Genomic DNA, 26557 nt, shown 5'->3' with positions numbered 1-26557 from the left:
TCTTCCAATTTGTTTCAGATGGGACTGGCTTCCAAGACACTACCCTGCCTCCTGAAAAACTGGGCTTGTTTAGAAAACACACGGAGACCAGGAATTTCCATTGCTTTTCTCCAGTGACTTGAGGAGACAATTAGAAAACATACTCATGTAAGTCCAGATACCTTAAATAGCTTAAAATAGTTGCTCTAGGTGTATACTTCTGCTTTTTATAATCAGGAAAGAGAGAGAGAGAGAGACCAGAAAGGGAGATAAAGAAAAAGTAAGGATTGAAGTCACCAGGAAATCATAATGGTAATGAAGGTTGCTCAAGGAAGGGGCCTTCCACTGAAACATTTGATTGGATCAAATGTAAAATATGTTTGTTTCCTGCCAAAGTTTTAACCAGCAGAGAAATTGAATCCAGCAGTTCATGATGTCAATTTGTTCATGATTTTAGAAATATAAAAAACTGGTTTTAAGACTCTTTGTAAAGTAAATTAGTTTCCTTTATTTGTCAAGGTTTCAATTATTAGAAAAAACTGAGTCTTAAGATAAAAGTTCATATATAAGTGTTTATTTTCCAAAGATGAAGTACTCATTCCTAAAGACATTTTGACTTTAAAGATAGCTCCTGTTTTATTTATGTTTATTCTCTCAAGTGGTCTTCACTAGGTTTAATCACTTAGGTTTAAGTGATTTAATTTCAGTCACTATAACCTTTATCTTCCTATTAGGTAAAATATGTTTGGATAGCTTGCCTAAGCTTTATCAATTTTAAGTCATGGGTAAGACATAATATTGTTTTATGTTGGTCCTGGTGTAGGGGCACATGCCTTTAATCCCAACACTCAGGAGGCAGAGGTAGGAGGATCCCTGTGAGGTCAAGGCTACCCTGAGACTACATAGTGAATTCCAAGCCAGCTTGTGCTAAAGGGAAACCCTACCTTAAACAAACAAACAAACAAACAAACAAATAACAACAATATAATGGTTTATGTCAATAAAATTTCCTATTATACATAATATCATTTTCTATTCAAGATTAAGCTAAAAACATTGGTTGTCAAACAGTGTTTTCTCTTTAAAAATAGATTAGTCAAGGGTTGTATAAGAGTTTCACTGTTTTGCTTCAACAATAACCATATTTTGCTCTATTATATATAAAGTAACTGTCTCATTTCTGGCATCTCAAGTCCAGTACTTATAACAAAATTAAGTCTTAAGAAATATTCCTGGAAGAGAAAGGAAGGGAGGAGGGTACTTAATAGGTTGATATTGTATATATGTAAGTACAATGATTGAGATGGGGAAGTAATATGATGGAGAATAGAATTTCAACGGGGAAACTGTGGGGGAGGGAGGGAATTTCCATGGGGTATTTTTTTTATAATCACGGAAAATGCTAATAAAAATTTTTAAAAAAGAAATAACAAATAAATAAATAAAAAGAAAAAAAAAGAAATATTCCCTACTTTAGAGTATAGCCTTTTGCTCAAACAATGGTCCTAATCTGAGAAAGCCAGTTTCAAGCTCTGTGGTTCTGTTTCCAATGTGCTCTGGGTAATTGGTACCCACACAGATATCTGGACTAATCAAAGATGTTTTCAAGCACAGGTGACAAGATTTTTATACTGTCTTACTTGTCTTTTTATTGACAATTTCTAGGTTAAATTAATTTATTTAGATTTGTACTATTTTCAAGACTGGTGACAGGTTCTGCCTGTATTTATTACTATTGGATATTTAAAGCATGATGTATGTCTACCTTCTATGCTTGAGATATGACTTATGCTGCCACATGAAAACTAAACTTAAAAATATTGAATAAAATAAAATGACTTTAAGCTCTTTTGCCCTTCTTTTACTAGATCTGTTTCAGTAATCAAATGTAATATATATGTAAATAATCCTTGTTGATGTAAATTATTTATAAGTGTTTTAATAATCTATGCAGAAGTCAAAAGCAATAGGATTCACTGGAACTAAAAGGGCCAATATTTTGGCTCCTGCTCCCAGGTCATAAAGCTACTGGAGATGATGAGACACTTATATACTGGCCCCCTGGTAAGTCAATTGACTTCCTGAACAGGAATGATAGAGACCCAGAAACAAACAACCAAACAACAACAAAATCAGTGTGCATTCTGAAACAGGAGAGTTACAACTGAGGAGAAATCAGTCCTCCAGGGTTCTCAAGTGAAAACTACTTGGCCAGCACAGCCCTGATTCCTCCTAACAGACAACGTCAGTATCAGTAAAGCTATTGGGCTACTCCTGGTTCCCTAAAGTCTCCTTGTTTAAGTTTTGGCTATCTGCTTTTCTTAAATACTCAGAGAAAAAGTATAACCAAAGATAAAAGGATACCTTTATATATATTCCTGATAACTCTGCTAATATCTCTTCTGTTTCATAAGCCATACAGAAACAGATTCAGACCATGCCAGATACTATTGGTGCCATTTGATGAACAGTTCTGGGAGAAAATCTCAGCCAGTTCATGTTCAGGCAGTCCTGAGACAATCCATCTCCATCTACCTGGGTTCCCTTAAATGCTCCCCAAGGCCTAGAAGTCCACAAGAAGGAAAATCCTAAAGGTAACCAGTTTGCTGTGTGCTCACTTCTCATTAACTTATTTCTTTTATTCTTTCTCCCCAACATTTTCTTCCAAGACTATGTTCCTACACTCCATTAGTACATTTTTTGAGGTCGTTTATAATAGCTCCCCTCTCTGGGAGACACTTCCTATGTACCGTATTTCTATACCCACATCCAGCTGGAAGTAGCTAAAGAAGTGACCTCATTCCCCCCATCCTCTAACAGCAGTTAGAGTGTCTTCTCATGAGAAGGGGGAGTGAGAGGGGTACAGTTTGGGTGAATGGACCCATGGAAGTAAGAAAAAGGCAGGAAAGTCTGCACTTGCTAGAAATCAAAGATTATCTGACTTCTTATTTGCCTACTTCACTGGACCTATTTTTCCACAAACAACCAGGACCCCTACAAGGAGGAAGTTCTTTCATAGGACTTAAACCTTGTGGTTGATCGAGGTCAGCCTCCAGAACTTGGTGTCAGGGCTAACCTCTTTCTGAGACCACCCTTAGCCTTAACCAACCAGATATCCCACTGGCTCACCTGAGCCAGGAGACAGCCTACAACTATAAGATTATAAATACCTTTGCAAGGGAAGGGCAGTCTCTCTGACCACTTGGTAGCTTTGAGTGGTAGGTGAGTTTTTCCCTCAGCTGGGCCTGAGTCCAGGCCTACTTCCAGCTGAGTTGAACTGAAAGGAGGTCCCTTAGCCCTTACTCTCCCTAAAGTTTCTTTATTCCCTCCAGTTCCCCCCATATGGCAGGAGCTCCTTGAACTTTCATTTTTCTCTTTTCTTTCCATGTTTTTTTTTTTTTTTTTTCTAGGCCCTCCACGTGGGATCTCTAGCCATGTGGGTACCTTTCCTGGGCTCTATACTTCCTTCAATAATTTAATAATTATACTTCTCAGTCTTTTTATTCAATTATTTGATTAAAATTAGAAACAGATCTAGGGTTTGGGGTTCAAGTACTTTTCTAGACCCCCAACAGCCTGTTACAGTAGAAATACTGGGGGTTCTTTTGTTTCTCTCAAATACAAGTGCTCTTTGACCAAACAGGTTTGGAGCCCTTATTCAAAATCCTAAAATGTTCACCCACAAATCCATCTCAATGTATTGCATGAGTAGTGAAATCCTTCCCTCCAAAAAGTTACTCCAATCAAGCCATAGGCATTCTTCCTGCATTCACAAAGATTCTAAGCATTAACATAATTAAATCACCAAAATCAGCAAAGAAAGCAACCACAAAAGGGCTGATGGAGGTTACAAACCTTAATTTGCACAAATAGTTCTCAATCTGCAATGCCTAATTATCAACCAACAATGCAAAAGAAGCCTCAAACATGCTAAGACAATTTTCACAACAAAGCACTCCCTCAGAAGCCTCAAGAAAATGGTTTAGCATTTTAGCCTAAAATAACTTGTCAACTGAGCACACCTGAGCATAGTTGGCCAGGGGCCTCTCTGCTGAATTACACTTACTCAGAGTTCACAGTTGGTCTCTTTCCTACACTCCTAACTTTGTCCTTTTCCAGTGACCTTGCTATTCTTGAAATCTGTAAGGTCACAGGTTTCTCAGTTTAGAGAGAGTCATAGATGACTATTCTATCAGGTTAACAAAGATATGCTGACAATGTCAGTGCTTGATGTCTTCATTTGACAGCTGAAATGAATTTTAGTGAAGCTGCCTCTCATTCAAAAAGAACTGCTACTGAATGTTTCTTGGCTGCAAAGCTTTATGTTGGGTCTAGAGTTTGACAGTATACCATTTGAATTTTTAAGGTCACATTATTAAACTAAGCCATGTCAGTTTATATGTCATTTGTTTATCTTAAAGTCTTTCCCTTTGAGGATTTAAAGTTGATGGCATATATTTTTCATTAAAATAATCACTGGCTTCTTTTAAAAGTCAGCTGCAAAGATTAAGTATATTATGTCATGTAAGTGTTATCCATGTTGACTATGCTCAGGGTAATCTTAGCACTCCCCCCTAGATAATGTTCATACTTTAGTTTACTGACCAGCTTAGCTAGCTAAGTAATATTTATGCATCTAGTGATTATTAACTGCCTTTCCTTTTTAGACCAATAAGTACCAGATCAAGATTTGGGGAAGCCATTGAAATACAGGAACACCCAAACAGCCTTAGCATCTCTGGGTATAAATCTCCTAATCAATTTAATGTACATGCTGGCATAGCCCTGGCAAATGGGCACATGATTCTACCAGCACTGAATTTGCTCTCAACTGTCCATCATTACCTGAAGTTCCCACATGCCAACTAAAGAGTACCATTAGCTCAGCTAATGGGAAAGGAAGATGGGCCCAAATAAAGGTCAGGCTATTCCTGTGTGACCTTTCTGGAGTCAATCAAGGATGCATTCAAAAGGGAGGAAAAAAAAAAACACGAGATAACATCCTTCAAAGGGAAACTTAAATCAACATTTACTGAGAGGTAATAAACATTAACCTTTCTCATAGAAGAGATTGAAACCCAAGAAAGAACTAGTCGATACTCCTCCTTAGAGATCCGAGACAGATTGAACAAGCCTCTGTTCCAGGCTGTCAACAAATGCAGGATGTAAGAGTGAAATTATACTCACCACATTACTATTCTCCATATGCTGATAGTAATAAAAATAATATAGCAGTTGTTTCATTACAGTCAGATATATATAGATTTATGGACTACATGATAAAAAGTGATTCATATATTCTGGTAATGTTATTAGTGTGTTATATTAATCAGTGTGGTGATCCTTTCAGACTGACTTTGAAATTATTAATTCAAAAGAGAAGCTTAGAGAAATGCAAAAGCTCACTGAATTATTTTATAAAAAATATTTAATTCCAAGCAAATATATACAAAGCTCTTTGAACATACATGTCCTCATCCACTCACAATCCAGAATATACAAAAATTGTGTTTATACTTATAATAATATGAATATTAAATATAGATTAGAGGTTACATATTTCCATTACAAATAAAAGCTTCCATTTAACAAAAAAAATTAAGTGTGTTTTTCCATTCAACTATAGGAATATAAGACTAATTTAGCTAGCTTAAGGATTAAAGTTCGAAGTTGAGATATTCATAAATAAATACAAATTATGTGCATGTATTATTTATTTATCTCATATGTTATCATCTAATAATAAGTCATATTGTGAACAATTATGTAGTTACATTAATTTGCAGAATCATGGATAAAAGTTTAACAAAGACTTTGAACTGAAATATCTAAAATGGAATTTCAAAGTAAGTCTAAAGTAGAGAGTAAAAAAGAGCACTGTAATTTATCCAGCCTATATAATTTATTTTGTACCAACATGAACTGAAAATTATGAGCAAATTACACAGGGTATAAAATAAGACAGTGGGCATGAAGTTAGAAGTGAGAATCATGTTAACAATCATGTTAAAAATCATACAAACTCTCCTAAAAGTGAGTTATGAGGGCTGGAGAGATGGCTTAGCGGTTAAGTGCTCGCCTGTGAAGCCTAAGGACCCCGGTTCGAGGCTCAGTTCCCCAGGTCCCACATTAGCCAGATGCACAAGGGGACGCATGCGTCTGGAGTTCATTTGCAGAGGCTGGAAGCCCTGGCGCGCCCATTCTCTCTCTCTCTCTCTCCCTCTATCTGTCTTTCTCTCTGTCTCTGTCGCTCTCAAATAAATAAATAAAATATTTTAAAAAAATTGTTTTTTTAAAAAAAGTGAGTTATGACAGAAAACTAATCACAAAGTAATTTATACACAGATAGTGTATTTTTAAAAATATTTTTTTTGAGAGAGAGAGAGAGAGAGAGATTGGGTGCTCCATTGTCTTTAGCCACTATGAACTATAGGCATATGTGCTACCTTGCATATCTGGCTTTATATGGGTACTGGGGAATCGAACCTGGGTCCTTTGCATTTAAAAACATAATTCTCCTACAATTTTTAAAAGATTGTAGAGCTGGGTAAATGCCTCAGTAGATAGAGTGCTTTCTGTGTAAGTATGAATACCTGAGTTCAGATTCCCAGATTGTAAAAAGCCAGAAGTTGTGATGGGCTTTGATAGTCCTAGCAAATCTATGAAAAGACAGGAGGTGGAGACATGAGAATTACCTAAAAGACTGCAGATGAGCTAACCTGGCCAACAGTGAACAATGAGAAATCATGCTCAAGCAAGGCAGAAGGTAAGGACCGGCATCCAAAATTTGTTCTCTAATCAAAACATGCACAAGGGCATGTGTGCATCTACAGTTATGTGCATGGATGCATACCAATACATATATCTACCCCCAAAATACATGTAAAATTATGCAAAAGTAGAAGTAGTTAAACATGTATTATTATGAAGACATTGTTTAATTTTAAAAATGAGATGGGCCTGAAGATATGGCTCAGTGAGCCATGCAAGTTTGCGTCCTAAGTCCAAATCCCCAGCACCCATATGAAAAGAAAGCATACTGTTGCATGCGAGTAATCCCAGTATTGGGAGGCACAGACATGGAATCTTGTTGTTCAGTGGTAGCTAGTCTAACTGAATTGGTGACATCTAGGTCCAGTTGAGTGACTCTATCTCAAAAATTAAGATTGAAGCCAGGTATGGTGGCTCATGTCTTTAATCCTAGCACTTGAGAGGCAGAGGTAGGAGGATCACTGTGTGTTCAAGGCCACCATGATACTATGTAGTAAATCCCAGGTCAGTCTGAACTAGAGTTAGACCCTGTCTCAAAAAAACAAACAAACAAAAAAATTTAGTTTGAGAGTGGCTGAGAGAATATCTGAAACAAAAATGCTATTGACACTCCCAGAAATTAGGTAGTAAGAAGGGTTGGGTTGGATCAAAGAGGTAGGAGCTACAGAAAGATTGTTACAAAGTGGACAAGGGAGACAAGGAGTACAACACCATGGGAATTTTAGATTTAGATGAGGGGAAGATAATGGAATAATGAAAATAATTAGGTAGAAAGAATAGTAGATTCAGCTCTAGGAGAAGATGTAGTTAAATACTGGGACATTACTACATGGTTGAAGCTGTACTATATAAAATTGTTTTTGGCATTTAAAAACTCACTATAATAAACTACTGAGAAACTGGAATTAAAAAAATAAACCTTAAGGGCTGGAGAGATGGCTTAGTGGTTAAACGCTTGCCTGTGAAGCCTAAGGACCCCGGTTCAAGGCTTGATTCTCCAGGACCCACGTTAGCCAGATGCACAAGGGGGCGCACACGTCTGGAGTTCGTTTGCAGTGGCTGGAGGCCCTGACGTGCCCATTCTCTCTCTCTCCCTCTTTTTCTCTCTGTCACTCTCAAAAAAATAAATAAATAAACAAAAATTTAAGAAAAAAAAAAACTTAAAAGCATATCTTCTTTTGCCCTCATTTAGACCTTATTAGTGAGATAGTGGAACTTTCTATTAGAGGATACTCTATTTGAAATGTGAAAACTTTAAGGTGAGAAAATGCATTGTTTCTCAAGAAGAAGATTGAAGACTCATTTTTAAAGAACAACAGAAAAAAATATCAGCCCACAGCAAAGTAAATGAAGACTTCTCCGTTTGCAAATTAGACTGATATTTCCCATACTCCCTGGGAAGGGTGCACAGCCTTTCATTATCTGAAAGTCTTCCTTGACATGTGGTTCAGTGTTCAAAAACTGAATAGAAATTTGAGAAATATTTCACTATGGGTTACCCTATATTGTAAGCAAGTATTTTGCTGAATTTTTAAATCTAAATTAGCATATTTAATAAAATACATCCTGGCAATAATCAGAAAAAATGAGAAAAGAAACATAATTGATAACTAATTGACCATTATAAATCTAATATCTCAAAATATAACTCATTCACATTTTAGTTTATTAAATAAATGTTATAACTAGCAGGATATTCATGGATGTCCAGTACATTTAGTCACTGAAAAGTGGTTAATGACTACCTTAGACTCTCCCAGTAACCTTTCTGAGTTATCATATACAGGAACTATTTTATTTCTTTTATTTTTCTGAGGTATAGTCAAAAGAAACTATTTTAGCTATTTGGATATATTTTCTCAACCCAGCTATTCTATGTCATAAGTGGGTACTAAGTATGTAGTATTTATGTTTAAGATGTTATTTACTTTGAAAAATATTTTATATAATATATATTTATAAAATATGTCATTTCTAAATACCTGTCTTTAGAAAGACCATATTTGGGGCTGGAAAGATGGAACAATGATTAGTGCTTGCCTTCAAAATCTAAGGAAACAAGTTTGATACCTCAGTATCCACATAGTGCCAGATGTACAAGGTAGAACATGCATCTGGAGTTTGTTTGAGTGGTGAGAGGCCCTGGCACATTCTCTTACTATCTACCTCTCTCTCTCTCTCTTTTAAATAACAATAATAAATAATAAATAAATAAATAAATAAAATATTTAAAAAATTAAAAGACCACACCACATTTAATTTGACTCCTAAAGAAGACAAAACTTTGTCAACATTTGTATATTGATTCATTAGTTCAACAGATATTTATTAGCCAGGGCCAAGTTTTTTCAGCACTGCTCTAAGATGCCAGATATAAGAACAATGGTCAATATTGATGCAAGCTGAGTCTCATGGGGTATACATTGCAAGGAGGGGGCAAGCAATAAACCAAGATATAAAAACTGGTTTAGATTGTTTGGCAGGGATGTATTACTTGAAGATATGGGAAACATAAGTATGAGGAAACAGGCTGCTCCCAAGAGAGGCAAACCCAACTTTTAGTCATTGTAGAAACTAGCAGGGTTTTAGAAGACTGGAGTCAAGCATGACTTCAATAAGTTGGTCTTAAAATGTGGCAAAAGTGGGTGATATTTAACCAAGATGTCCAATACTGAAATAAGAATATTGTTGTGGGAGAGAATCAAGAGGTCATGTGGGGACATACACAATTAATTCTGCTAAGTATCTAAGTAGTAAACAGATCAATCTAAACATCTAGAATTGAACTGAGAGTTTAGCAGTGGTGCTAAAATCTAGAAAGAGTCTGATTTAAGGAATTTTGAAAGCCAGAAAGGATGTATGTTTTAAAGTCCAACATACCAAATGAGAGGACCTAGAAAGTCAACAAAGGAAGAAAAGCCAAGGAAATGACAAAGCTCTGACGCTACCACAAAGCACTAGTAACTGAAAATTGTGCAGGGGCATAACTGTGTGATAACTTCAGGAATACAAGGGCACGATTGATCCCAAAAGGGCAATTGTCAGTCATGTGCCAAGGATCAGTAATTGTCTAGGCAAATGGAGAATATGGTGACTGTGCCAATAGGTTTGAACCATGAGATGTAAGACACAAGATATGGGTTCAAGAGAGAAGCGGGAATGTGGAGAATGATCATACACACAACATATTGATATTCCTGCTGCAAGAAAACAAAGATGTATAGAAATTGGGAGAAAATCTGGCATCTTCATGAGATGCCCATAGCTGATTGGCATGATCTGGAAGAGAAGACTACCATGTCAGTGAATTTTTTTAATTTCATTTTTATTTTTTTATTTTTGTTTTTCAAGGTAGGGTTTCACTCTAGCCCAGGCTGAACTGGAATTCACTCTGTAGTCTCAGGGTGGCCTCAAACTCATGGCGATCCTCCTACCTCTGCCTACCGAGTGCTGGGATTAAAGGTGTGCGCCACCATACCCGGCCCATGTCAGTGATTTTAAGGAACACAATAATTACATGAGGCTAACTTTTGAACATGTGTAGGAAGATACACACTATTGGATTGACCACTGAGAGGAGAAATGTTAGTTTGTTTTTCAGTCCAAATATGAGGAAGGTGGAATGATAAATTTTACATTCTCATAGACTATTGGACTAAAGGAGTTAGAATGAGAAATTTATCTTTCACTTTCTTATATTTTCTCAAGGAAATATGAAATAAGAGTATTACCTAAGTAAGATAGAGGTTATATATGAAAGTCATCATCCAGGGGAAGGAAAAAAGGAAAGGTTATTTAATCTAGTTCACTGTACATGTAAACTTATGACCTGTATTTAAGATCACAAATTTCTGCATGGCTATTATGGGGAACGGCTAAGTACTGAAGGCACTCAATGATGATATCACAAATAAATTTCAAGCTATATTTCCAGATATGTCTTATATAAGTCAATAGGATATTGTTCTACATTTGAAAAGTCATTAAGATGTAATATATCTAATATTTGGCCATGATTATATTTCATGAAAGACATTGTGAGAACTGGCTTGTGAGCCTGGTACAAAGAAGCAAACCTCATCCATATTTAGAAATGAAATTATTGCAACTGATTTTTTCCTCTCAGAGCTAAAAGGAATCTAGGCAGCTTGCCTGGAGGCACTCCCCTTTCCTGTCTCCCCCTACAACCCATCCTGGATTGTGTGATCTCTAGGGAGAGGAATACCCAAGGGACATTCTGAATAGCTTGTACTACTACAGTCCTTGTGGATTATAATTGATACAAACAAAGTTTTAAAGGCTCTATGAAAATAATTATTTTTATATAAAAAACAAAGTTATTCTGCTTCTTATGTTTTAAACCATTATATACTTAAGCAGCTATATGCTACATTTTTCCCCAAAAATAGAATTGATATGTTATTTACATTCACATACTCTTGCCTCATCTATTTTAACATTGTCATTCAATGAGTTAATGTATTTTAATGGGTTCCATTTCTTTTCATTTTTCATGAAATTTGTTTAAATTTATGAAGAGAGATCTAATTGTAGAGTATGATTTGATTTATTAAACATTGTAAACATTATAATGTGAGAATTTAGCTAATGGTTTAAAGCTATTCTACAAAAAATAAATAGCATAATAGAATGTTGTGCATATCTACTGTGTCATTATAAAAACAAGATTTATTGATTGTCAAAACTCGACTCCATGTACATATCATTCTTCACAGCCTAATGAATAAATTTTCAGCTAAATTCTATTAAGATGAAAATTATAAAGTACAAGTTATACATTCTTTCCATGTCTATTTTATCGCACTGTGGCTAAATGAGAGGTGAGATGATATGTAAGAAGCTGTGTTGTCTTCTTTGTTATCAATCCTACTACTTTGTTGCTGATTGAAAAAAAAAAAAAAAGTTAGAGATGCCAAGAAAGGTGCTAGACTGTGAAGATGATATTTTCCCACCAAAAACAAAAATGCAGAAAGAATGCTAACAGAATATTCAGAATATCCCCAAGGCATTATTACACCCCAACACCATCACACTCATCAACAGTGTCTGAGTAGGGAAAAAGCAAAACAAAAGTGTGTGGTTGGATAATAGAAATTCCATCAGAAATTTTTGTCCTTGTCTCCATTCTTGGGACTTAATTTCTAACTCAGTGCCTGCAGAAGATACAGGGTAGAAATAACTCTATATATTTTCTATCACCATGCCACCTGACCAAGATTTCAATGGCAGCCTAAGGCAGCTCTACAGTTTCTTAGGTAATTCAATTTGATTGTATATAGAAGAGTTTATCCAGCAGTTGGATTTATGTAGCCCTTACACAGCCCTTCTAGAATTGTGTGTATCTGAGGGAAGACCTTGGTGGAAAGGACACCTCCAGGGGATTTTACAAAGTTGATCAAACCATTTCTTGTTGGAATCAGCACTGAATAACTTGGTATATCTGGTAAAATTTCTCATTCTCCTTTGACTTTCTTTCACTCTTTGCAGTTTCCTTTTTATTTTTGCTCAGCATCCCAGTTACCTAATTCTGGTTCCAAAAAAGATCATGGAATTTTAAAGGTATCTAACAAAGATGTATCAACAACATACTCTTTTCCAAGCACTGAGGTATTTTTCTGCCACTTCCCATTTACCTTATGCCAATAATTTCATCTACCTATGAGTGTCACAGTAAGCAACAAGGAATCTGTATTACTATGCTGTGCTGCTCTATTTCCTAATCTAGGAGATTTGCCTATCAAGTCATGTTGCAAATTGTCAATCACAGTTACAGCACAATGAAAGACTGCTAAAAAGAATATGAATGCTTGGTGGTGACTTTTCACATACTAGCTTTCTCACAGGAAGCTACGTTTAGCCATATGGTACTCTGAAACAGAGCTGATGAGGTTTTCTCATACATTATTAAAGTTATGAAGGATTAATTTCCTACCCTTCTAAAAGGTCTTACACCTTAATAAGAAGGACAGTATATGGGACAAATATTTGAAGGGCTGAATTTCAAAGAAAACTCTAAGGTAGAAAATTCTTCTACCCCTATATAGCAACCAGACTATGCTTACCTAATCAGAACCAGGCCTGGCAGCAAACCATGCTTAGTTCGCTACCTCCCAAATCCCAATGCATGCAATGCATCTGAAGATAAGAAATCACCCCTCTGATTTTGAGGTAGAGACATAGGAATTTATATTTTTATTTCTGATTTTCTTATAATAAAGGAAACATTAAGGGATATGGAAACAATCTTTCCCTGGCCCTGTCTAGAAATGTGCTTCCTTGAATTACACAGGAGTCACGGCTCCTATTCACACAAGTAAGATTTGTGAAGTAAGTCTAAACAGTATGATTTTCATTTTGGATTGGTTTGGGAATTTTCCCCTAAATCAGTGATCAGTAAAACTGAAAATTGTCACAGAACTCTGAGATTGTTTAAAGTGCTACATCTCTCCTCACTCTAGCTGTTCCATATCAGAAAGGGGCCCTCTCTCTGCCACCACTTGATACACAGCCTCCACAATGATGAACCTAAAATTTAGTACTTTTTCGTATTGTCTCTGCTTCAGTTTCAATCAGTAGAACACTAGTGGTTCAGGAGACCTGTGCTTATTAAATGACGAGGATACTCAAAAGTACTATTGCATGTGCTTGTATTTATCTGGAGCAAATGGACTAAATAGCACTGTTTAAACACACTTCACTATTATTTCTATTCCCACCCATTCTGTGTGTGCTGGCTTTCAGCCCAAGTACTATATTGGTGATAATTTTCTATGACAAAATCAGTCTGAATCAGTTAAATCAAACAAAGCTGAATTTAAGAAATAAATGTTCATTTCTAAATTAGATCACTATTAGAACTCCAGCTTGAAAACAAAAGTCAGAATATTCAGGAATTTGTTTGGTATCTATTAGTTGCTATTTTGTTAGAAAATTTCAAGCTCTTACAGCAAATTTCAATCCAGAGTCATGAATTATACTTCACATTTCCTTTGCAGTATGTACATTCCAGTAGCACAGAATTATTGAGTATTTATTCTTAAAATGACTTACAACTGTATTTTAGATCTTTTTTATTTGGAAATTACCTATTTTGTATTAAGAAATGTATAGTATCCAGAATATGCACAGTTGTACTAGATTACCTGTAAAATTTCTTTCAACTCTGAATTTTTTCATTGTATTTCACTACCCAGAATCAAACTTATTAAGAGTAGAATGGAAACAAAAAATCTTCATTACAAGAATTAAGAGGAATAATAACAATTCTTAACTGACATTACTTTCTTCTCCCATCTGTCATAGTGCCTAAAATCCCCTGAATACATTCAAATTACTTCTTTCAGGTGCTCAATAGTGTTGTGAATGCTATTCGGTTCAGCCATCATATTACAAAGGTGAAATGATCAATTAACTTTGATTAATTTGCCTAATTACCATCAGTTGTCACATTGAAAAAAAACAGAGCCCACAGGCTTGCTTTGGGGTGAACAATCAGAAGACACCATGCTGCTGATTTATGTTGAAATGTTAGCACTTTTTGTGAGCAGCTTCCCTGGCAGTTAGCTGCCTATTCTGATAAGAGGCGACTTCACCTAGTACCTTTGTGCCATCTGACATCTCATTGAGCTTTATCATTTGGACCTCATGCTTGGATAATTTTCTTATATATGGAGATAATTGCCATGAAAATATTTAAATATAATATATTAACTAAAAATGTATTTACAACAAAAGCCAAAATTTCCCTCTGGCTCATTTGCTGTAAAGATGAGAAAAGTAAAATTTATAGTTTTCTTCTAGAATTACACATATTCATTGAATCAAATATATGTGACCTTTAGAACCAGTCAGTCATTGTTACAGACTTATATTCTTATTGTTAGCCACTCCTCTGTCTTAAACTATAAATCACTAAATTCCCATGACAACTGTTTTCTTTCCATACTCTGTAAACAGTGCCTTCATCAAGCTAAGGTCATAGAAGTGATTTGGATGTTCCATTATCAATTATAGAGCCACTAAACTTCCTTGATGCAATATAACATTATCATGTACCAACCCTTTCTGGTAGTATCCTATTATTATCAGATAAAGCATATTGTGTAGAAAGAAAGTGATTCTTAAATTGGGTTTATCACATTACACTCTCCCAGTGTGCCCACATCAACATTGTGCAGTGCAATGGAAACAGCAAAGAACAAGGTTTCTATTTCTTTGGTACATCAACATATTATTTATTTACATATCTATTTTAGTTTATTTGCACATGCATGTACACACACATGCACACATCAGGGCCTGCATGGAAAAAAAAAAGTAGATAATTGTGCCACTTTTTGTGTCCATCTTATATGGTCAGCTTGGGAATTGAACATGGACCAGCAGGCTTTGCAAGCAAGTTCCTTTAACTGCTGAGCTGCCTTACTAGCCCATATCATTATTTAAATTTAAATCTTCAGTGGTAGAAGCAAGGGCACTGTGGAACATGACCTAATGTCTCTAAAAGAGTTTTCCCTCCTCCAAATAAGCAGGGCTTCATAAATGAAGTCCAGAATTCAAAGAAGTAAATAAAGAGTAGAAGTGTATCACCTTCTGATTTTGCATACAAATATATATTTAAAATAATTTATCACACTACTCAGGGAAATGCTGCAACATACTATGAGGTTGTGTATGAAGGGAACAAATAGCTTGCCAAGCCTCACTCAATTTCACATCAGAAAAGAAAATTCCATGTCATGCACAATGGATTAATTTTTAATAAGGGGGAAGTCCAGGAGAACACTCACTCATTCCTCAACAGGTCATACTTTTTATATGCATGGTGGGAAATCAAGCAAACCTACATGTACCGTCATGCATAATATTCCCTGACAGCATTCCCAAGTTAACTCAACCCTACCCCAAAAGTTAGCATTATTCAGTTTTGTAGTTTAATTAGAAAAGCAAATTTTTCTTTTCCTTTCCTCCCTTTCTTTATCCACATTTCATCCTTCCTCCTTTCATATTATTCTGGAGAATTAAAATAGTAAAAAATGCAAGGGTTAATTTCAAGGGTTAGTAAAATAAATAACACTGGGAAATCATACAATGATAGTGTGGGAATAGGCAAATAAATAAAATAGGAAATAAGATAGCAATCCAAAATGTATGTTTAAATACAATATTTAGGGAAGGTCAGTTTGAATGCTGACACTTTAACTGTGTCTGGAATGATAAGACGAGGTCAGTCATGTCACAGCTGAAAGCCGTGCAGACAGGTAAAACCACCAGCAGTTGAAGGAAACCAGCATGGCCAGAATTATTGCTGGAAGCAGAGAAGGAGAAGAGCATGGAGGGTGGGGTGGTCAGTGATACCTTTTCTTTAGGCCCTCCTATTGCTTTGAGTAGTACACATTTTATTCTCAGGCCAAGATACAGTTATAGACAGTTTAAGCAAAAGAGTGCACTGATCTGGATTATGTATTTGCAAATCACTCTAGTATGGGAAAGATACATTTTAAAGGCAAAGCAAAAGCTCTCAGGTACCTTCTATACATTACTAAAGAAGTTCCATAAAGAGAAAGAAAATGGAGTTTAGTAGTTAATGTGCTTACTGGTAAAGCCAAAGGACCCAGGTTTGATTCCCTAGTACCCACGTAAAGCCAGATGTACAAGGTGGCACATGCTTCTGGAGTTCGTTCACAGTGGTTAGAAGGACTGGCATGCCCATTCTCTCTCTATCTGCCTCTCTCTCTTTCTCTCTCATAAATAAATACATAAATAAAATAGAACGATAGAAAATGGAAACCTAGTAATCAATCTTGTTTGAATGGATTTGTTAATTAGACGCTTCCTCCAATGGAAGGAGTATGATAACAATGGCAAGAATGCCCTGGCATCCTGTTTTATGGTTCATTGTATTAAGAAGGAAGATTTGTCCCTATTGTACACTGCTATACCACATTTCTAAAGAAAAGGAACTGTAAAACAGAAACAAGGGCCAAAAGAAATGGGGACAGGAGATCAGGACTTACCGTTTTTGGCCTTGCAAGACCTGTTGTCTGCCTGCATCACATAGCCCTCCACACAGCTGCACATGTATGAGCCATGGGTATTGATGCAGGTCTGGCTGCATGAACCATAAATGGCACATTCATCTTGATCTAAAAGGAAAATGGATGCCATTTCTAAGCAGCTTTATTACTGGATACTTTAATTTCTCCTTAAAAATTGTTTATTTTTAAACTTTTCAAGTAGACTGCTATTTTAAAAAGAAAGAGCCAATTCCAATAAATTTTTTCAAATCCACACTAATTGAAAGTCAAGTGCATTTTTATTTACTGGTTGCAGAGGTAAGAAATCACATCTAATATCAAATCATTTTTTAAAAAGTAAGAGTTACTTGTTTTAGGGGTAGGCATGCTAGAAATCCTAAGATTGCTTTATAATGTTACAAAATGCACTGCAATTAATATTTGTTGGATAATTTCAGTGTTAACAGCACTGATATCTGCATAATTTTAACAAGGAATTAACCTGGTGGCATGATTTCTAATTGAAAGGTTAAGTAAGAGTTCTGATTCAAGCTATATAAATCATACCTCCTAATTAAAAAAAAAAAAAAAGAAAATAATCAAGTGCTTTGAATTAAGCAATTTTATCTTTTTTAAAAAAATTTTAGCTTAGTATTTGTAAATAGCCTCCTACTGTCTTTTTCCTCTGTTTGTACTTCCTTCTCCCAGTATCTAATTGAAATCTACATAAACAGCTTGTTCTTAAGTTGGCTAGTCTTCATTATCACTTTTACTGCATTTGGAATCACCTGAGTCACACCTCTGAGTATGATTGTGAAGGGGTTTGTAGAAAGGTTCAACAGAGGAGGGCAAAACCACCATGGATATGTTTGGCACCATTCCATGGGCTTGTGTCCTGCACTCCTACAAATGGAGAAATGGCTTGGAGTTCCAGCAGATCTCCCTCTCTGCTTCCTGAATGCTGATGCAGTACAACCAGCTACCTCATGCTCTTGCTGCCATGACTTCCCCACCATGAACTATATCCCTTTAAACTGTGAATCAGAACAAACTTTTCTTCTTTAATTTGTGGTTTTCGATATTTTATGACAGCAGTGAGAAACATAAATAATTCAGTAACTTGAAAGACACCTTGTTAGTAACTATTTAGAACAATACATATTCAATCTTTTTGATGTAGCAGGAAGTATAGTAATCTTCATAGAAAACCAAATTATTAAAGTATGTATACTACTCCTGAGGCAAGTGTAGGGAAAGATCACTATATTATCATACATTCCTTATAGAAAATTCACATTCTATTTATGATAGAAACCAAGAGAAGCAAGCCTGCTTGGGAATTAAATGAAAATGTCATAATGAACTGAATTTAAAGAATTCTCTGGCTTTTCTTAGATTAATAAAAGAACAGCTCATGGATTTGTAGTGAAACCTTGAGTAAATGTGCAACAAGAAAATGAAAATGTTGAACTGGTTATACATAATGTGAGATCTGCCCTATAGGTTATAGAAGTCAATGGCATATAAATAAGAAATTTTAGATGAATATTAAAGATAGTTATTTCATACAATTAACAGAAAGTGACTACAATATTTGTCTGTATCAAAATATTATCAGATATCAATACAAGCAGTACAGGTAGAGTTTGTAGGCATCATAATCAAACACCTGGGAGGTCTGGATACAATGAAAAATATATTGATGTCTCAGATGCACTGAGAAAGATCTCAAAATCCTGAGAAATGCATTGAAAGGAGCTGTCTTTATCTTAGGGGAAAGACAATCCAAACCTGCTTTACTTAAGTATGAGATCAGTATCCAGATAGTAAGGGATGGAAGAATGAAGTGGAAATAACTAAACTGAGAAACTAAATGTAGTCACTTATGAAGGAATTTGATTCATGTGGAAAAAGAATGGGGGCACGCATGAATTCTGTAAGGTGTGTCAGGGTCTAGAATAAATTCTTATGTTGAGTGTTGTTTACATTTTTTTCACATCTGCAAATGTACACACATCAATTGACTACATCCTGTTGCAATGAATGGGCAGTGTTTAAAGACACACAAGAAAGTTAGATATGGTGGATTGCCTTAAGCAAAAAGTGAGTTGTGATGAACAAATAGAAAAAAGGACAAAGGAATAAAAGAAGCAAACTTCTGAAATGTGAATAAAAGAAGCATGGTTGATTAGAAATGTCAATCATGAGATGGAGAGACTTGACAAAGTCGATGCTAGAAACCTAAAGTCATTCACCAAGACTAAAGGAAATAGATGGTCAACATATTTGAAGAGAATCGAGTACCTTAAAATAAATGTTAAATGGTGGTCAAGGGAACTATAGTAGATAATGACTGCCTATCTTCCTGAGTCAGACCTGAATCCATACTACAGGGACCTCCATTTGTGCCTTGTGGCTCTTCAAGCTCTCCCCCATTTCCTATGAGATGCTCTGCCTGGATGAAAGGCAGGTAAGGTTCAAAGAGACTGGTATATACTCCTGAGCAATGAATGGGTATATAAAAAACACCCAGTCTCTTCTCCCTCATCCCATAAGATTTAGCCACACATTTAAGCTTCTGTCAAACTTTTATGTGGCTGGATAAATTCCTTGAACTATGTTTGTCTTTCTGTCACTACCATTACATTATAAAATGCAGGAAGGCAGGGAGGGAGGGAGGAAGCATTAGAAAAGAAAAAGAAAGCAAAGGGGACATAAAAAGAAAAACTTCCATTTGAATCCTTTACAGTATTGGCTTCTGGGAAAACAAGAACTAATGAAAGACTTTAATAAGGAAAAGCAGAAAGAACACTGAGTAGCATAAGGGACTATTTAAATTGAAAAACTATGCATCTGTATGGAATTAATTAGCACTAGCCTCAGATGTTTTCAAAGCCCTATAATAACTTGTAATTGTGGATACCTCATTTAAAGTATGCACTCAGGGGATTGAAAGAACAGTGTTTGGAGCTAAGACCACACTGATACTGAAGGAAATTTCATCTTGCATCAACAGAAGTCCAGTACTTGCTCACAGTAAGGATTCTTATTTATTTTCACAGATTGTTTAGCATAAATGTTACTGGCTTCTATTTCAGCTTCTCTGATATACAAGAGAGAAAAATATGATTAATGCTTTTCTTTGTTCTGATTACTTAGCCAGGATATACTGCTGTGACATTGATTCAGCTTCACAAAATTGGTCACAACGAAGTAGATCTGTCATTAATTTTGATGTTGTCTTTTTCCTCCCCCTTAAGGACAGATAATGGACTGGAAATACAGTTTGTGGGAAGCATAAATGATTCTCATACTTGGCCATCAAGGACAACAGAGACAATTAAAAAAAAATACTTTATTTATACGACTACTTGTCTCTAGGTGACTTCCAAATTAATTGCCACAAAATTCTTCACAAATGTTCAACAGAAGAAATTGACTTTGGCTGTGCATATGCATTTAATTAAGAGATTAGAAATTCCAGCTCTTCAATTCTGTTCTACCCTTGCTGCCAGAAGTTAACATTAGTAAATGAGTGGATGGTATGTGGTATGGACACTAGCCTAGGAAGGGTTAATAGCAAGAGCTGACTTAAACTGTGAATTACATGCATGTTTAAAGGCATCTTTTGCATTTGACACCATTTAATTTTTAATTTGGGTTAGTTTTCATTATTAAGTGGACCCTAGGATTATCTGACTTTTTTTTTTTTTTTTGGAAAGTATGAACTTTTATTTGAAATCTTCCAATTTTCAAATGTTGGCTTAAAGCAAAGTAAAATTATTAAGTATCTGTTTTGCATCTTTATACTACACTCAGAATCTGATAAGTATTTAATAATAAATGCTTCTACAACATTTGCATTGTAGACAAAACAGACAGTAAACTAAAATTAAAGTTCAAGTCTACATGAAAAGGCATTGAACCTCTTCATGGTACAAACAAACTGTGCAGGCTTGATTTTTCATCTCAATTTTGTTACTAAGAAGACATGTGGACTTAAGAAAGTCAGTTAAGGGCTGGAGAGATGGCTTAGCGGTTAAGTGCTTGCCTGTGAAGCCTAAGGACCCCGGTTCGAGGCTCAGTTCCCCAGGTCCCACGTTAGCCAGATGCACAAGGGGGCGCACGCGTCTGGAGTTCGTTTGCAGAGGCTGGAAGCCCTGGCGCACCCATTCTCTCTCTCTCCCTCTACCTGTCTTTCTCTTTGTGTCAGTCGTTCTCAAATAAATAAATTAAAAATTAAAAATATATATATAAAAATAAAAGAAAGTCAGTTAACTTCACGGATCTCACTTGTGTTGATTTTTGCCATGGGAATTTAACTGATTTGTTTTTAAAAATGATCTTAAGATTCTATATTAAGGGAAAGTTTTTGATGAAGCAAAGTTATAAAATAACCAGCAAAATAAATTACTTTGAAAAAAGAAAAAATACTCTCACTAATATTATATTTATTTCTAGTTCTAATAATATACCTGTTTGCTGTTATATAAAAACTATGTAAAATATAATAAATATGCAGCTATGAGCATAATAGATGTGAAGAATATAAAGATTATAAGTACCATGTAAAATAATCTACATAATTTATATTGTATATGTATATATATTTTATATGTGCACAGGTATATATCTCAATGTCCATATAATTTGGGCTAACATAATTGAGGAATAGTAGAGATTATTTACTTGTACCTGGGGGTATGTTTTTGGAGATTGATTGTCTCCTGCAGGGAATTTATAAAAGATAGAATTGTTTCTTCCTTACGATTTCTTCTTTATGGAGCTAGACTAATGCTCACATACTAGGCAAGTACTGTGTTGCTAAAGTGTACCCTAGCCCATAAAGTAGAAATAAGACATGAAAAATATAAAAATAAATTATTATTTACTTTTGTTTTCATTGGAAAATGCCAGCTTCTGGAATTACCAATGTTAAGTTTATTAAGAATTACTAATTTTACTGATTTAATAATATTACCTACCTACCAAACTATAACATTATGATACATGTAAGATAATTATGAAGTCAAAATATATAGATATATTATGTTAGTGGTAAGCTCAAGCATTTCCCATGCTGACATTTCCCAATTTTGCTATTAATGCAAAGCATATTGAAAATTGATTGATAAAAATTCTTATGTAATAGTTATGCTTTCGTAACTTTAAGTTTCAAGAGATATAGAGGAAGACAATATAAGTAAACATTGAATGTAATACATGAGGGTTCTCAAAGATACCTGGAAAATTTCTATTTAGGAAGCCTCTATAAGAATTTTGAACAGTGCTATTGTTTGGAACTTAAATGTTGTCCCAAGGTCCAAGAAAGATAGCTTTAGTCTTAGCCCACAGTGTTATTGAAAGGTGGGGAAGCATTTAAGAATACGGAACATCTTAGGTCATAGGAATCTGCCCTTGGTGGAGATTGGAGAATCTCAGCCACTATAGTTATTTATTGTTGTTCCTGGCCATTTGGTGAGCATTATTCCTTCATAAGCTCTCATGCTAGGAGGATTTGCCTTGTTACAGTCTAAAAATTATGCTGTATATCAAGAAGAACTAAACCCTCTAACACTGTAAACCAAAAATCAACCCTTCTTTTTAACTTGATCACCTCAGGTATTATGTTACAGTAATTGAATGCAGATCATCACAGAGTAATATTTCATTACCTTTACAACTTCTCCCATCTTCGTTTACTTCAAATCCATCCTCACAGTAACATCTGGTTCTATTTCTGACCATTGCACATTTAAACTGACAATTCAACTGCTGGCACTTGGGTAACAATTCTGTAAAGGAAAACAAATATAGTCTATATTAAATTGTGTTGACATGCATATTTAAATTTAAATGTTGTTAAGATTTAGCCCATAATGCTACTATGATAACTGTTATTGTTCCCATAGAAAGTTTTGGTGATTGATCCAACAAATAAATGATATTTATTTTCTTAAAAATATATTGATTTATATTTGTATGAAGGATCTTTAAAATTTAAGGTCATTATTGGTTCTTCTGATTGTTAGCATATTACTTTATCATATTACTACATTCAGTAATCTTTTCAACTTCTGGTAAATTACAAAAAAAAAAATGAAGAGGAAAAGTGTCAAACAAGTGGTTAATTATACCAACCCATGCCTTTTCTATGTCTAGACTTACCAATCCATGTGTTACCATCAGAGCAATCAATGAGAACATATTTAACTCCAATAATTTACATCTCATGGGTAGAAAAATATATAATATTGGACATAATGTATTTTTAGGTTATAATTCTCTCAGAAGAAATATATATGTGAAGCCAAAGTTAGTAAAGACCCCGATTAAATTTGGGTCTAATGTGTTAAGTTAATGAAGTAGTAAAAAAGGGATAGCATATATATTGCACAGATAATTTCTCACAAGAACAAGATTTGCTGAACTTTGAAAATATTTAGATAGAAGTTATGGTTGATTTTCCTGTCTGAAAATATAAAGTGCTATAAAAAGACTATTTTTTTTTCTTATAGGAAGAATATTAATCATTCTGAAGATTAAAGGTGAATGTTTCAAAATATGTTATTTGGCCAAAACTTAGAAGGTGCCTTAGGAAAAAAATATATATTATAATATAGAGTGAATAAAAGATAAGTGGAAAACATCTGAAGCATTCCAAATTGAATGCTGGATATATTAATAATAAATTAAATACATGTAGTATGTCCTTAACCCAGTTACTTTTCAACTATATCTTGAAACCATTTCGCATATTGTTCTTAAAAATAAAATTTCTCCCTAATATTCACTCATCTGTGATATTCTTACTTCTTCTTTCAGGAAACTGAAATAATCAGGAGGGATTTTCAAGATTTTCAGTCCATTTAGTTGACATGTGCAAACTGTTGTCCTCCTAGCCCTGCATTCTTAGCTGAGTTCGAAACCAAAGCTCCCATGCCACTATCATCTCCTCTTACCTAATCAAGTCCACCACTTCAGCTATGTACCACTTCCTAACCTAACTGGAGTTTTATCTGCCCATTTATATCAGGTGACTGTTGTCAAATGGAAGAATGATTCTATGCTCATATATTAATTTTCATTGGAACATAATCAGACATTATTTTCATATTGCTCATGGCTACTTGAACATTCACCTCAAAAACCAAATGGTATGCAAAGTCTAAAATTGTTTAGTCTTATCTGCTGTAGAAAAGGTTCTCAAAACACCATACTAGTTGAATCTCAGTGACAAGTGTATTTTTCTGCATTTGACAAACTGAAACCCTAATTCCATGCCCATACTTTATCACTATTGCCATTTCTTCCATTTCTACTTATTTTACATGTGAAGTAGGTGTGCATATGTATGCACATGCTCACTCTATCTTCCTGTATTTATACCTAAAATCCACTCCCATCATCTCACCTCCAGTGTCCCATAGAACAATTCATACAAAATTTTGCAATGACATCTATGTTAGTAAGCTCAATGATCATTCTGGGACTTCATCTTACTTGACCTATCAGCAGCATTCAACAATTGATAACTGTTTCTGACTCATGATTATAATACAGTTTCCAGAGTTAATAGATTCTTGGCTTTTGTCCTATGTCACACTCTTTCTTCTGACCAACCTAAAATTATAACATACTAGGGCACAACCCATGCTATTTTTCTTCCTATATTTATGCCACTATAAACTCATCTGTTTGAAATACAACTGCTATTCCTGAACATAATGTTAATTTTACCCTATTTAATTTCTAATTTTCACAAATACAATAATTATTGAAATTTTATATTACATTTTCCCTTCCTGAACTACCCTCCACAGTTTTCATTTTCATAATGTAAATTCAACTAATATAAAAATAAAGTGTTTCTAATTTGTAGGCTTGAATATTGGTTTCATGCAAGCTACTGATGGATATAGATCCTATTGCTAATTTTAGCACAATGACTGTGCATTTGGTCTCTAAAATACTACTAACATAAAATATGGCATAAATATGTATAGCTACAAATTAAGAATCGATTACATGTTAGGCTGTATGAATATGTAATCTCTATGAGATCACACAGCATTTTCTGGATAAGGAAACTGGTAGCTAAAAACCAAGCCAATATTGTACTGTGAATATGTGACAGACTTCATAATAAAGTCAGTCTGACATCAAAGTATGTGCCTGAGAAGTATTTCCCTCTTTATGATCTGCAGATGGATAGAAGTATGACATATTAATTAAATTTTTGGTTGTTTTTACATAATTATTAGTTTTCTATAGATATAGAAAATAATTCATAATAAAACAAATGAGGTTTACGATGGGAATTAACAATAACTATCATTTTTAGTACATTAAATTAAGTTAAACCCCAAACACAATTCATTTATCATCTAAAGTTAGGTAATTGAGTTGTCTATGGAGTCCTTTCAAACTGGCTTGAATTTATCTGTCACCACAGATAAATATCTCAGTTATCTTGGTGCCATATTCAGTAATTACCTAGTGAATGCTAAGTTTCTGCTCTCATTTCCTGATTGCAAAATTTTCTTCAAATGCACATAGCAATTACAACCTGATATGGCAATGGCTTTGTTTAGATAAACCATGGCAGCATAAGCACTAGCTATAATTCCTAAAAGAATATGAATGTTTAATATAAAGACAGGTTTCATGACCTAGGAAGAAATGGACTTATCTGAGTACTGGAAATAGGAAAAAGCATTTGAGAAATAGTCATCAAAACAATGAATTTGATTAGCCCTCTCTTCACCTTTCCTTCTTCCCCTGACCTCACTTAGGCATTTTCACCCCATTAATCTGTTCTTCTACTTAAATATATACAATACCAAAGCATATATAAATAAGTCATATGGAAACCTACTTTTTTGGACAATGGAACACACAGGAGCCATCTATTGTTACTAGAAAATTTTAAGTGGAAGGGATGGGATATCTTCCAGTGAGGTGTTGGCCAGGGAGGTCTCTGATGCCTCCCAAAACATTACAGGTCATTTTCCAAGTCCCTTGGTATCCCAAAAGGAATAGATGGTAATACCTTGTTGCTGAAGACTCCATACACTTGGGCTGTAAGGCCACTGAGTATCCTGCTGGAAGTGAGCTGATAACCTACTCATGTAGGCCAGCTGACAGAAAGCTGGAAAAAGCTACACTGCATGCAGTTCAATGGGAGAGAGAGAAATCACCAGTGAAGATACTCAATAGTAGACACTGTAAGCCTTATATTTGGCCAACCAGGCCAAATGAGCCAACAGGTGCAATAGTGGCATGTCTGTCATTGGGAGAAACCAACTACCCTATAATTTGACTGGAGGCCTGCTCCATGGGAGAGAATACATCCCTGATACTAAAATTCTGCAGCAGGGGTATTCATTAGCCCTATGGGTGTAATGTCTGCTGCTGTCTGGCTAAATGTATATACTATGCTCACCAAACTTCCCAGCAAGCATTTTTCTTAATGTTCATACCCATACATTAATGCTACTCTCACTTTTGGTTAGAGAAGCTTCTCTTTTCAGATGGCAGTGACCTTGGCATGACTCAGAAGGCACGGTACTGAGAAGTGACAAAGGAGTACTCAGTACTAAAATATCTCTATCACACCTTCAAAGGCTCAAGGGCCATTGTGGAAGAGGTGGCCAAAAGAATGTAAGAGCCAAAGGAAGGGTCGAACTCCTTACAGTGAGCTCCTTGAGACACAAAATGGCCTGGATATCCATGACCTCACAGTGCCTCACACACAAGACCATCATAAT

The 26557-nt window shown here is 35.1% G+C and overlaps 1 protein-coding gene across 1 annotated transcript in view; it reads right to left on the bottom strand.

Annotated features, from left to right (window-relative positions):
* The window catches only part of Lrp1b (LDL receptor related protein 1B), a 2087209-nt gene that overhangs the window by 1135551 nt on the left and 925101 nt on the right, over window positions 1-26557 (bottom strand). Inside the window, exons 4-5 of the mRNA XM_045147485.1 lie at window positions 22463-22582; window positions 16788-16916 (exon numbers count right to left, since the gene is read on the bottom strand). Of these exons, the coding sequence (XP_045003420.1) occupies window positions 16788-16916; window positions 22463-22582 (249 nt within the window). The remainder of the gene's footprint in view (window positions 1-16787; window positions 16917-22462; window positions 22583-26557) is intronic.

Source organism: Jaculus jaculus, chromosome 4 (assembly GCF_020740685.1).
Source record: "Jaculus jaculus isolate mJacJac1 chromosome 4, mJacJac1.mat.Y.cur, whole genome shotgun sequence".
Taxonomy (NCBI): Eukaryota; Metazoa; Chordata; class Mammalia; order Rodentia; family Dipodidae; genus Jaculus; species Jaculus jaculus.
Note: the sequence above shows the minus strand (reverse complement) of the source record. Positions and strands in the feature narration are given on the sequence as shown.